The sequence below is a fragment of the Vanellus vanellus genome, assembly GCF_965231255.1.
Source record: "Vanellus vanellus genome assembly, chromosome: 8".
NCBI lineage: Eukaryota > Metazoa > Chordata > Aves > Charadriiformes > Charadriidae > Vanellus > Vanellus vanellus.
In genome coordinates, this window is record NC_138913.1 from 12,050,359 (window position 1) to 12,063,623 (window position 13,265).

A 13,265-nucleotide genomic window follows, 5' to 3' on the forward strand; every position below is an offset into this window, starting at 1 on the left:
ACCAGCTGCTGCAGAGCTGTTTGCCTCCCCCAGGTACTCTGTGCATGTCATTTGTTAATGACTCATCTCAGACTGGGCTCATTGCAAAGACGCCCCCCTCCTTTTGCGGCACCAAGCGTGTCGTTGGCACACCAGGAAAGCCAAACATGCAAACAGCTCAGTTCCCTCCAATATCCCATTCCCTTCTCCGTCCTCTATCACCATCAGCATGGGACAGCTCTTCATTCAAAGTGCTATTTCCTCCCTTGCTTCTTTGCTGATCAAAGGCAATGTGTACCAAAGCATAAATAAGAACTTCACCCCCAGCCAGGCTTTGAGAACAGGAAAAAACTAAGAACAAACTTGAAAACTTCCAACACACTAAAGAAACTTCAGCAAACTAATGTGACTCCTGTCACTGGCAGGGAATAAACACCAAGGATGCCAAATTCACATCTATTTCCCCAGCAGACTGTGGCTTGCCGAGGAGCTAAAACGATTTCCAAAGGCATTTGTATTCCTCCTGCCTCTTTGCAGGACTGATATTAAAAATGGGAAGGAAAGAAAACAGCTAGTGAGGACCACAGTACCTCTCCTCACTAGTCAAATCTAGTGAGGAACTGGATGACCAGTACACTGCAGCTGCCCACGTGGGAAGCCAGAAACAGACTCCGTCCATCTCCATTACACTGATCTATTACACTTGGGTAGACAAAGTCCACCCACACCTCCTGAGAAGCTGTCAGCTGAACACTGGGAGAAGTTAGTACAGAAATCAGTACTGCCACTGCTTGGGAAACAGTTCCCTTGAGATACAGGGGAAAGCTTCGTGCTCTGGGCTTATTCACTTAACATCTTTCCCCAGGAATTTTTTGGCTAGCATTTCTAGGGGGAGAGTGAGCTGGCAAAGAATCAGAAACCAAGGGACTTGACCCAGATGCAACTGGATGGGAGGAATTTAGATCCACCTCTCAAGATTAAAAGCTGGTGTGCCTGCACTGCAGGAGAAGAAAAGGAGTTCACAAGTGTACAAGTCCTGTGACGGAGGACTCAAAGCATGCAGATGGAAAAGAATTCTGGTAGCAATAAGAGGAAGGCACGTGCGTTGCACAAGCAAGTGCAGGTGACAGCTGGCTGCAGGACTGGAGCATTGTCACAGTTCTCTGCTTAAACAGCTCCCCTGCCAGCTCACAGAAAGCCCTTCTCTTTACAGCACGAAGTGAAGTGAAGTACAGGGGCCAAACTACAAAGCAGCTTCCTCAAGGAAGACCTCTGCTAGACCCAGAGGAAGGAATTGACTGGCCTAAGACAAAGCACAACTACAAACATTCCACAATCAGGCATCAAAGGTGTTTAGGCTCAGGACACTGGGCTCAGCTACTAGCTTTGCCACAGATTCTTCTGCACAAATTTGGACAAAGATGAACTACTGACAAAATGGGAAGAGCGCTTCCTTGCTTCCTGGATGCATTGGGGAGATTAGTCAGGCCTTCTGATAACGTAACATCAAGAATCAAGTAAATGCTCAAGTGAACAAGTGCTGTTGGACTACAAGCCTAAAGCAGCCTCAAAGCCAAGACTCCACACTCTGACATTAAATCAGCATTTTTAATTTTTTTTTCTAAAATGTGCTTTTTTGTGAATTGCTGTTTCAATGTCACCCCCCCCTAGAAAAAAAAACCACACCTTGACAAACTAGGTGCAAATCACCTGAAGTTAGTCTGTAACAAATAGAAAACACAAAACAAAGGCTGAAATGCTTTAGAATCACAACAATGTACAAAAAAAATGGAGGAAAATACAACCTGAAAGTGTTCAAAATTCAGAAATACTAGTCAAGTCCATTGCTTCAGCAAGGGGATGCTGCTGCGACCCCTGCCAGTGGGTCCTGGGCCACCAGCCTGCCACGATGCTAAACGGGCTTTTCTCCCATGCAGACCACCGTCGCTAGCATCCAAGGAAGAGCAAATGCATTAACCTTTGAAGGTATCAATAGGGGAAACAACTCACAAGCAGCTCTGGGAGGTCACATCACATTCAGAAGGAAGAGTTTCTAGTATGCCCCTACCATCTGCAAGAAGGAAGGCTCAAAAGAGCAGCCTGCTTCCTCCTTACTGTATTGGTGCCTCAGAGATGCAGAACAGTGCTTTAAATCTGTGAGAGATTAAAGGGCTTAGTAAGGGCAGTAAACAGACAGTTAAGTAAACAGCCCAGCACTGGATCTCATCTTCACAGAGCGAGGTAGTGTGAATTTCACCCCAGTTTAAAAGAGACAGGGGTAGTGGAAAGGCTGAAGACTTCCATGTAAAGCAGTTCCTGGCCTAGAAACCTTTCTGCGCTCCCTTTGGGAATCAAAAGATCTGTGTTGATGGCTTCCTCGCCCCCAGCCTGGCTTTGGCAGCCACACTTCAACCCTGGGATTAAGACTCTTGCAACAGAAGTTCTCCCAAAATCTTATTTAGTACAGCAGCTTCCTCAAGGTTAAGCAGCAATGAGACTGGCTGGGAGGGAGCAAAACTGTCCACAGATATTTTTTTTTCCTGCCCCTTTTGGTTAGTCCCTCTCTTTAGAAGTCCCTCTTTACAGGACCAGAACAGGGACACCCTGGAAATTAATAGGGGCTGCACAGTGTAACTTAGCCAGGTGCTGCTAACTGGGAGCTGTAATCAAACAGGGCTTTTATTTGCCAGCCTGGAAGGGACTGGCCCAGAACCCACTGAAAAAAGAGACGCAGGCCCTTTTTTGCTCCTCCTGTTGTCATTCCTAGCTGAATGACATTTAGATGGTATGTTCTAGTGACGGCTGGAGACCAGCCCTTTGACTTTGGACATCTTCTTTGTGGGCTGCCTTTGTTCTGTGTGTGGAGGGCACTCTCGCTCTACCAGCTGCTGTTCCATCTCCTGTGCCGACGATGAAGCTGTAGCTTTTAATGTTTTCTTTATGTTTGTGACCTGGCCAAGAAGAGACAGTGAATCAGCACCTGCTTCTTCCTCCCCTTGCAGTAGAAACTCTGTTCATAAACACATTGAAAAACCCCTGGAGTATAGAGCAGAGATTATAAAATAAATTCTCCCACCAGAAACATGCTTAACTTTATTAAAGGTAATGTTTCTTCCTCACTTAGAGCCAGAAGTTGTTAATATTTCCAGGCTGGGTCCAACACAGAATAACTAGGGATGACTCTTTTTTTCCCCTAAGAGACAATGGCACAGTATTGTACCATCTTTCTGACTGGCTGGAAGGATCTACTGCTGTCTAGGTGCGGAAGGCAGCCATTCTACCATTCTGTTGGCCAGAAGCAGGAAGGACAAAGGAGACTGTGAAAGAAACAAACTTACACTTAGGACAGCACTTGAAAATTGAAAATGCCATTTGGCCTAGCTGGCTGTCTGAGCCACAGATACTTGCTAGAAGCCGGAACAGAAATTGGTTTCGTTGGAGGCAGCAGTAGTGCTTCTGCTGAAAAGGAGAGATACAGCACCAGGCACCAAACTCTGTCCTCTGGAACCCTGTAGGGCTCACCAGAAATACAATGAGCAAACCTTAAAAAAAAAAAAAAATACAAAAAACACAGGCCAAAACAAGTTTAGGAGTCAGGTGTGCCAACTCCAGGCCGAAGGCATCTGGCAAACCAAATCCACTACGGATGCCAATCAAGCCGCCAAGCATATGTTGCTTCAGAAGGCAAACGTAAACCTGCAGGGATACAGCACTGTGCAAGAAATAAACCCTGAGCAAGTGTCTCGGGAGGACCATTTTCACCTTTACAGCTGTATTAGCCAAGATTTGTTCTCACAAGTAAATACACATCAGCAGGGGCTAAAATTGCGTGCCCGTGCTGCCATCTACTGCCTAGCTGCAAACGCAGCAGAGGCAGGAGCGCTCCCAAGTCACGCGGCCGTAGAGAGCATGTCAGAGCCCTGTCTGGGTGCTCAACTTGACCCCAAGAGAAAGACCCCAGAAGGAAGCTGCCAAGGGCACGTTTTGCAAAGGCAATGAGACTCGAGAGATTTTTGTTATCTACACTTTCAGGTTTAAAACAAAGTGAACTGCTTTTTCCTTCCTGTCTGCCTTGTACAAAAGGAACTGAATTACATCCAAGCTCTGTGTTAAAAGCACACTTTTCCTAACAAATCAATTCAGGAAACCATAGCTAGGGCAGTCACCTAGCCTAAATTCATAAAAATTTATAGAGAACATTCCAGCCTGCTCAGAGTGAGCAAACTTGATGTTTGTGGTATTACTAGCACATGGAAGCAGGTGTGTTTTCTTCCTATCCCAAACCAGCACATCTGATTTGCATGACTGCCAGCCTACTTCAGAGAAGCCATGACCATTAACCAGGTGTTACCAGATTATTTTCTTCACTAAACAAACATACATTTATCAAAAAGCGTAGAGCAGTCTGAAGTGACTCTGTACTCACCTCCATGTCTACCTGCTGTTGAGTTCGGTGATGGTTCTCTTTGTATTGGTTGGCTCTAAGTACTTGCTGCTCAATTCCTAAAAGAACAGCTTCACAACCATCACACCTGCACGATACAAACAATGTCAGTGTTTATGAGTTCTCTGGGGAGCAGCTCAAGCAGGCAATCTGAAGACGTGCTTGCCTATAAATTTAGGAGATTATGAAATTTATACTTCCCGCTTAAATATTAGCATTCTAAAAAGCTGGCAAGAAAAAGCTTTGCTGTTTACCCACTGTATTTCACAGCATTCTTTAGCTAGTCCATGTTACTCTTACCTGCCCATCAAAAAGTAAGTGCAGGTTCAATTCACTTTCAACTTTCTTTTCAATCAGAATTCCTGCTTAAGCAGGGATGCGATGCATTTTTCAAAAGTAAGCAAAATTTTAAAATGAAACAAAAAAGTCAGATTGAGAGAATCCCCCTGCCTGTTAAGTGTTCAAAGGACAAGAGCACTCCTCCAACACAGATCTTGTAACCGAAGAGGACAGAAAGGGAATTGGCAGTGGGTTCATTGTTACCTTCCAAAAAATGCTGTAGGGTCCTGGAAGCTGCCAGAGCTCTCCCGCTGAGACAGGATTGAGGGAGTTGGAGTAGAGAAGCAAAAAAACCTGCCCTCACATCAGGACTGCATATTTGCCCAGCAGTTTAATTACTTTTCATGCACCCATTACCATAGCAACTAGGAAGCAATTCCCAATCAGCTCAGAACCTGCCACAGACTCCACAGTCTACAGAGGAATTTCTTTGGGTGGGAAGGGAATCCTACAAAAAGACGAGAAGCGGCTTCCTGGCAAAGGTACAAAAAGACAGTACCCATACGGTTGCATGCAGCCTGCATTTGCAGGAACAAAGAGAAAGCAAACAAAGGCATCTGAAACTTCAGACTTGAAGAGACATCCCCTCCAAAGAGTTGCGATTCTCTAGAATTTGCCCATGCAGTTCTCATCACAGTGAAAAAGGCTTAAAAGTAACGGACAGTTCTGTTTTTGTTATCAAGTGTAACAGCAGAAAGGGGAGTAGCTCCCACCATAAGACCACAAGTCCAGTTTGCCAAGTCTGTTTGAAAAGGCCTTGACTCCTCACTAGGTTTCTGCCATGTAAAAGCTTCAGTGAGAGCAGAATCTCAAGACCTAGTATAGTTTGAGTTGATACATAATATCTTGGACAACTTGTGCAACAGACTACTCCTCCAAGTGCCCACTTACAGCATAAGACTCCTGATTAATGGAACATGGTGAAATTGCACCAGCACTTGAAACTTTAAGGAATAAGAAAAAGACAGGACAAGCTATGTATAAGGAACAAGAAAGGTGAAGAGACTGCCTCACCATTCCTGGAGTGTTTTGACAATGTTACTGATGTCCTTCTTCTGAATGTCTCTGCCGATACAAAAATCCACCTCTAGCACCTGATTTCGTTGATCCAACTTCCCCTGGATAATATCTGTATAAACCGCTTCAATAATCAGATCTTCCAACTCCCTCAGATTCCTCATATCCAGGTCCTTCAGCAACACAGAATAGGGAATGCACTAAAAACAGCAAGTCCGAGAATAAGTTAACAGTCCTAGAGCCAAAATGAACAGATAAGTCTCAGAAGGCCAAGCCCCAAATGTTTATTGTATCCTACACTTTAGTCTACAAGTACAGCAGTGAGGGAGCGTGGCAGAACAAACACCTGCTACTAGGATATGTAATATCCTGACATAACTTTGGTAATTCCTGAAGCTTTGACATAGCATGTTCTGGGGGAAAAAAGGTAACGGGATTGTAGGACAGATTAAGACAGTTGAATAGTTTTCTCCAGAACAAGAAGTTTGTGTTTTTAAGAATGATACTCCATCTCCAGCAGTGAAAGAAGCCATATGAAGTTTCCCAGCCCTTACTGACCAATTTGCATGGCAGTTCAGATATCCCCACATCTCATCCATGGAAGTCCACTAAGTTAATATTCCAAACGCACCATGACAGAATACTCTACATTGCAGGTACATTCCTAGTTGCAGGATTTTTTGTGAGTACTCATGCAGTCCAACACAACTCCAATGCTATGAAATCGATGCCGGTTTCAAAAACAAACAAAAAGACAACTGCTATCATACACAGTGTACTTTACCTTCATTCTGGAAGCCAGGCTTACAATCGTCAAGTGTTTCAGCTTGTTTTTCTGAGTTGCTGTTAATTCAGGCAGGTTATCTTTGTTTGCTGTTAATGTTAAAAAGACAAGATTCAGGACTTTCCTTCAAAAATTATATAATCCAGGCTGCAAAACTTCAGGCTAGTTACACTACACTAAACCCTGAAAGGCTGAACTCCTCCAGCTACTGTGGGTGCTGGTGAGCAGAGAGAGCTGCTGCTGATGACAGATTAGCACGCCCAGGGAGAGACAGGAAAAGTTAAAAAACAAGTTGGCAATTCCATTCTTCTCTGCTTCTTTAGTAATTCTGGTTTTGGAATTAGAACATAATTCACATCTACACAAGTGGTATCCTGCCAAAACAGTTGGTCAATGCTTTATCGCATTAACAAGTTGACAGAATAAAGTCTTCGCCCTTTGCTGATCTGGTTGTAAATACCGCTGGTTTTATTTCTCTGAAGAGTTGTAGAATTTGGGTTGAAAGCGTAAAGTACCAGGCTGAGGAAGAGAGGAGAAATTATTAATCTAGATACTTACATAGCCTCACTGTCATTGTATTATATTCATGTGCCTCATGAATATTTAAAAACAGAAAGGAAACTGGCAGCTTTCCAAAGCAAAGAAACTCTTTAAAATACCTGCTTTAATAGAAATTAGTGTTTCAGGGCCACTCAAGTTCTCCCATCCATTCCACCTCATTCAATGTTCTATATTTTGACTACTTTTCCCCCTTCTCTTTCTTCACAAGAAAAGGAAGAACAAACTGCAGTCACATGCTGGGACACAAGACCCATGCACAGCAAACACATCATCTAATCAGTCACATTAATTCATGAGGCTCGTGTTGCTCCACAGCCACTGGAATTTCCAGTCCTTGCACTTATGGATGCCACTTCTCTTTACAGGAACTAGAGAGCTCATCCACCACAGTGATAGCCAGCACTATGACAGAATTATTTGTCATGCTCTGTAATGGTCTGGATTACGCTGCTACCCACAAATGAAGTATTAAATTGTAGCAGAATAGAAGCATAAGAACCAGAGATAAAAGCACATCCTGACAGATACTAAGATGATTCACACATACTTCTGAAGCTCTACAGAAGTCATTATTTCAATTTCTATTCTTGCTTAGAAATGCTTCATTTTGTTTCAGCAATGCCATCACAGAATAAAAGGTTATCCCATAAACCATATAGGGTTTTATAAATAATGCAGAACAATTTTGTCTTTAGTTTTCTGCAGCTTCTATAACCAGTGTCATCTAAATTTCAAAACAGATGTCTGAAATTGCACTCCACAGAGGTAAGCGGTCTGTGAATGTCAGTGAATACTGCTATCGACCAATTCTATCCAATGCTTCACTCCAATCCAAACCAGTAAAACACCATAGTCTCTAATTATTTCTTCACATTTTAGCAATTAAAAAGCACATATGATGCAGAGACCCCCTACAAACAATTCTCTTCCAAGCAAATTCTGTTCTTGGACACTTTCACCCAGCCACACTGCACCAGGTACCACAGAAAGCAAAGAAGTGCCACTGGCAGTTCTAAAGGGCAACCCAGTCTAGTACTCTGCAAACAAGCGGCAGTCTCTTACCTACATAGTCTGGGTACGTCCCGTACGCAAACAGGTTCAGCAACTGGAAATAAGCAGCATTAGACCCTTCAGCAAGCTAGATGGGAAAAAAATAAAACAAATTCCATGTAACACAGCAAACGCCAATATGACACTGGTAGGCAACTTCTCCAGAGCATGTTTTAAATCTACATAGGACAAGTAGTAACCAGAAAAGCAATTATGACCAGATCTTTAAGAGCTGGACCCTCCCTAAGGCCTCAATGAGCAGCAACAAATTTCAGCAGTTTCAGAATCAAGATGATCCTGCCATTTCTATGCACCAGAACTTAACTACAGTTTCGACTGTCGACTGCTTTGTGCAGCACTTTAGGAGGTAAAAGAAAAAGACGACTCAATTTTAGCTGTCAACCTACAGGGACCAGCTCTTCTTATCATGTGACAAGCAAGCAGGCAATGGCGCTGGTTGGTTAAGCATCCTTGCTATTACTGGGAAAGCTAAGACAGCTTACCTGCAGAGCCACAATAACTTCAAAGCAAAGCAAGCTGGAACATTTTAAGTTGCATACATTTGAAAGTAATAGCACCCCCCTCACATGCAAACACTTCACTGGAATAACTGCAGCACCAAGCACTGATTTCTATTGAGTGTTTTTTTAAATACCTGTTGCTGCACACAGATCCAGGAAGAAAACATACTTGTGATTTCATGCTGAATAAACATAGAGGCATTTTTTGGTATATCTAATAGCCCATTTGGAAAGCCAAACTTGCTGTACACCACATTACGCCATCTGCAGAGATACTCAATCTAGAGTCCCTCACTGTAGTAGAGAGGGGTGCTGGCGAGCCATTCTCAGTAAAAGCTCTGCAACTTACTTTCCACCTTGGTTTGAAATGTTTTGGATTTGGTTACCACCCAGACCTGATACACTATACATTTGTTCACGAAGACTTCAGCAGAGTGTTAAAGTTATGCTTTCCAGGATCATGAAGGAGTAGAAAGGTATTTTTTTGTTCTTGGCTGGCTAGGTGCCTTCTTAAAATTATTACTGTGCTGCTGCTAGGTTTTTGCTGTATTAGCAATCGCATTAAGGTAGCAAAGCTTTATATAAGTATTTTTTAATAACTAATATATACAGGCAAAAGCAACATCACTATCTCATACACAAACATCTCAGAACCAAAATAAGTCACACCAGGTGCCTCCTGGCACAGAAATTTCACACACAGGCTGCCTGTGGCAACTCCTGGGCATCCCTTACACTGGGAGTGCAGAAGGGGCATTAGGATAGAAACTCATCTCTTACCTCTTGCACATTTGTTAACTCCAATAGCTCTCCGAAGACATAAACCCCAGGAGCCTCCAGCACTTGATTTATAAGAGCAGTCAGAGCGGAGCCACTTGTACCTTTGGCTAGTAAAATAAACTGCTCTAGAAGATTGCAGGATGGTTTCTGTTCTCCTGCCATTCTAGGTTTTCAATCTGTCAATAAAAGAACATGATATTAATACATCCTTTCTGACCAGCTGAACTCTGTCTGGCAGTGGATCAGAAGGTACACTCAGCATAGTAACATTTTGGTGTCAGCAGAACCAGGTTTTTCTTCAGCACTCAGAGGGCAGGCCAGGAACCCAGCAGGTTCAACTGCTGATTTATCTGGGGAGCAAAAATGATTCACACAGTACCTAAGCAAAATTTCTGCACACTGTCTGGTCAGTTCCCTAAAAGGGAACTCCTGCTAGTAGGAAAGGAGTTTAGATTCCATGCTGTTTTCAGACTTTTCCTTCTACTGATGCTGCCAAATAATGCCAACTGCAAAGATGTTCATTATTACGTCTATTAGAGGCCAGCTAAGACTTCCTCCTTCCTCATTACACAGCCTCAAAACAGCAACTTAATTCTCTGTGAAGAACTGATCCAGCTTGTAGGCCTGCAAGTTGTACCTTTTCCTTTAGACATCAGCTATAGATAAAGCACGCATACGTAATTCCTATTGCTTTCTAAGCCTAAAAGGCAAGAAGAACTGTGGCCTGTACGTAGCTTACCAGTCTACATTGTACAGTTAAAGTGTTTTGGGTTAACTCAAAAGCTGAAGAGATAAAAATACCCTTTCTACAAAGGCTCTATTTAAGTCCCCATAAAGGGAGGCCTTTGTCTTCAGCCGTTGCCTGACATTTCTGGTGTGCATGTTGTCTCCCAGCACCAACATGCTGCTTTTGAAATATAAAACACTATTTATTAACAAGTTCAACAAAATAAGTTATTTGTTTACAAACAACTAAGAAAAAACTTCCGAAGCATATTATTCAGGCACCAAACAAAGAACATCGCAGATAAAAGGCGGTTTTGTGTTATGTTTGTATCAGATAATTCTCAAGTATAGCACATAACCTTTACTCTGGCAAAGAAAACCTGACACCAGAAAACCCGTAACATCCTGTGTGACCACTGGGGCCACATCTGCCCTCGTGGGGGTGGTACAGTCACACAGGTGTTTGCACTGTTTTGCCATGCCTAACCAAATTCAGACTTGTGAAGGCAACAGAGACAGCTTCCTTTATTAGTCAAATTCTATAAATACACTTTACTCTGTTCCATTACACCTGCAGGTACAAACAGTCTCAGCCTGAGTAGGCAATCTTTTGCACTCTCCACACAAAGATTTCTGTGTAAAGTCTCTTTGGGATTCTTTTCATCAAAGGCACGCGTGCAGCCTGACTGAATAGTACCTTTTGACTGAGAAATCTCTGCAATACAATAACTCTCAGTGTGGCTTCCTAATACACCTAAGGGTACATCAGTACTAGTCTCCCCACTCACAGATAAGGAACAGACACAGAGAACAGCTAATTTTCTCAGGAGAGCGCTTGAAGTGACTGAGCTGGGAACGAAATCCAGATTTCACAGTTCCCAAGCCATTGTCTTCCCTCACAGGTAATGAAAACACACATGTGTATGAGGTTACAAAAGACCGATGGGCTTTATCCATGCCCTACTAAGAAAGGAAAGCCAATTATTTGCCCCTTTCTAAGTTTACATTCAGACAACTGTGCTGCTATTGCAACTTGTCTGCACACCCGTGTTACCGGGACTGCCTCGCTGCTCTCTCCACAGCCGACTGTCCCTGGTGGGAAGTGACTGAAACACAAATGGGAGACACTTGAATAGAGCTTTCCCAAACGCTACAACAACCCATACACAGCGATAACCCGGGCTTCTCCCCCCAGGCACGCCTCCCTGCAGCCTACGGCCCCTCAAAGGGTTTCATGACAGGAAGGGACAGGCAGACCCCGCAGCAGGGAGGCGGCCAGGCCCCCCCCCGGCCCTCCCGTCCCCACGGACCCCCTCCAGGGCCCTCGGGCTCCCCCCGGGCCGGTAGTCGTGCCCCACCGGGCGGGCCGAGCCCCGCCGCAGGGGGCGATTTACCCGGGGTCCCGCTGCGGGGCCCTCTCGCCCCTCACCGCCGCCCCGGTCCCCGCTCGCTTCTCAGGGCTCGAGGGAGCCGCACGCCCGGCAGCGCCGAGAGGCGGCCGCGGAGCGGGGAAGGGAAAGGGTCGGTGCGCGAAGGGACGGGCGGGCGGCTCCTCCATCCCCCGCCGTTACCTTTCCGCTCTACAGCCTCTCCGCCCGGCCTCCCGCCCCTGCGGCTCCCGGCGCCGTGCCCGCCGCGCCTCAGGCCGCCATGATGGCGGCGCCGGTGTCCCGCGCGTGGCTCCTTCCCCCGGAACGCGCCGCCGCGCGCGGAACGTTCCGCCGCCGGGACCCGGCACGGCGCACCGGCACCGCTCGGCGCGGGGGACGCTACGGCCGGCGCTCGCCCCTTGGCGGCGGGGCTGAGGCGGGCTGGGCCGTGTGCTCGTTCCCCCCCCCCCGTCCCGGAGCAGGCTGGCTGTGCTGGCGGCGGCCCCCGGAGCAAATGCCGCCTCTCCCCGTCCCGAGAAGCTGCTTAATTACAGGCAAGTGAAGTTTGTGCCTCTCTCCTTCGGGGACATGAGGTGCTGTGGCGGCGGTTCTGCGCCCCGCAAGTGACCCGTTTGAAGGGTCACCATCACAAGGCCACGCTTTGGCGCATTCTTTGTTCTGATGGCGCGTTCTGTTTGACACACACAGGTCCCATTCCTCTTCTGAATCCTCATATACGCTACAGCCTTCAGAGGGGGATTAAATCTTCTGTTTTGTGGCAAAAAACGGGCAATGCCCCAGAAGTTGAACTGGGGCCATTAACGGCAATAAAAGGTCGAACGGCTGCACTGGGCAGGCCGATGGAGGCCACCGGCCAGTCCTCCTGGGGCGCAAGTGGAAAAACGCCAAGAGACGGGTTGAAAGACTACAAGGTGCTCGAAGTGATTTTAAACTCCACAGAAAAACGGCCCACACAAATGACAAAGCAACGGGCTGAGCTGTCTGTGATGTGGGGGAGCAGGGAGGGAGCTGGAGGGGTTGAGATCCTCTCCAGGACACAGACCAGGAGCCAAAAGGCTGTTGAGGGGGTAGAAGAGCAGGGGTGGAAACAGGAGGGCTTTTGGGGTTGTTAGCCTTCCCGAGGTCTGTGCACTCATCTGTGCCCCCTGGTGAATAAAGCATGCTTCTAATAAAAATCCTTTAGCCGAGAGCAAAGTGCTTCTGGCTTTCACTCAACTAGTCCCTGAAGATCAAACCATGGACCGGCACCATTCAGGAGGGGGGACCTTTCAGGGAATGAACATCAGAAACTATTAGGAAAACTGATGGTGCTTAGCCTCCGCCTCACAGCCATCCACAGCGGGTCCCCGGGGTCCCATCTTCCCAGAGAAGGGGTGTCAGACAAGCACAGAGATGCAGGTGCTGGGATGCTGTTGTGTCACTCAGGGCTTCACAGCAAATTGGATGTAAAAAACTAGGCTCTGTGCAGCAAGGGAACTCAGCCAGGGCTATAACAAGCCATTCAGTAATTTACTTAAGCCACGCTTAGATCTCATCTGCACAGGGAGGGAGAATTACCTCTTTAATCACATTCTAAACAGGCCCTCTACCATGGTTTGTGTCACCCTGCAGACATGCTGGAACAGTTGCCTTGAGCAAGCAGTGCGTGGCCTCATTTGTCTCAAGACTCGTTA

General features: G+C 46.0%; 1 protein-coding gene across 1 annotated transcript; it reads right to left on the reverse strand.

The window, feature by feature from the left end:
* Nucleotides 1-2,520: 2,520 nt before the first annotated feature.
* COPS7B (COP9 signalosome subunit 7B) lies at nt 2,521-11,852 on the reverse strand. The gene is made up of 7 exons (XM_082486924.1): nt 11,773-11,852; nt 9,476-9,651; nt 8,187-8,262; nt 6,564-6,652; nt 5,777-5,979; nt 4,406-4,511; nt 2,521-2,930 (listed from the first exon to the last, which is right to left on the reverse strand). Exons 2-7 carry the CDS (start codon nt 9,635-9,637, stop codon nt 2,772-2,774), a joined length of 795 nt encoding a protein of 264 aa, XP_082343050.1. The 5' UTR covers nt 9,638-9,651; nt 11,773-11,852; the 3' UTR covers nt 2,521-2,771.
* Between the last annotated feature and the right edge of the window lie 1,413 nt (nt 11,853-13,265).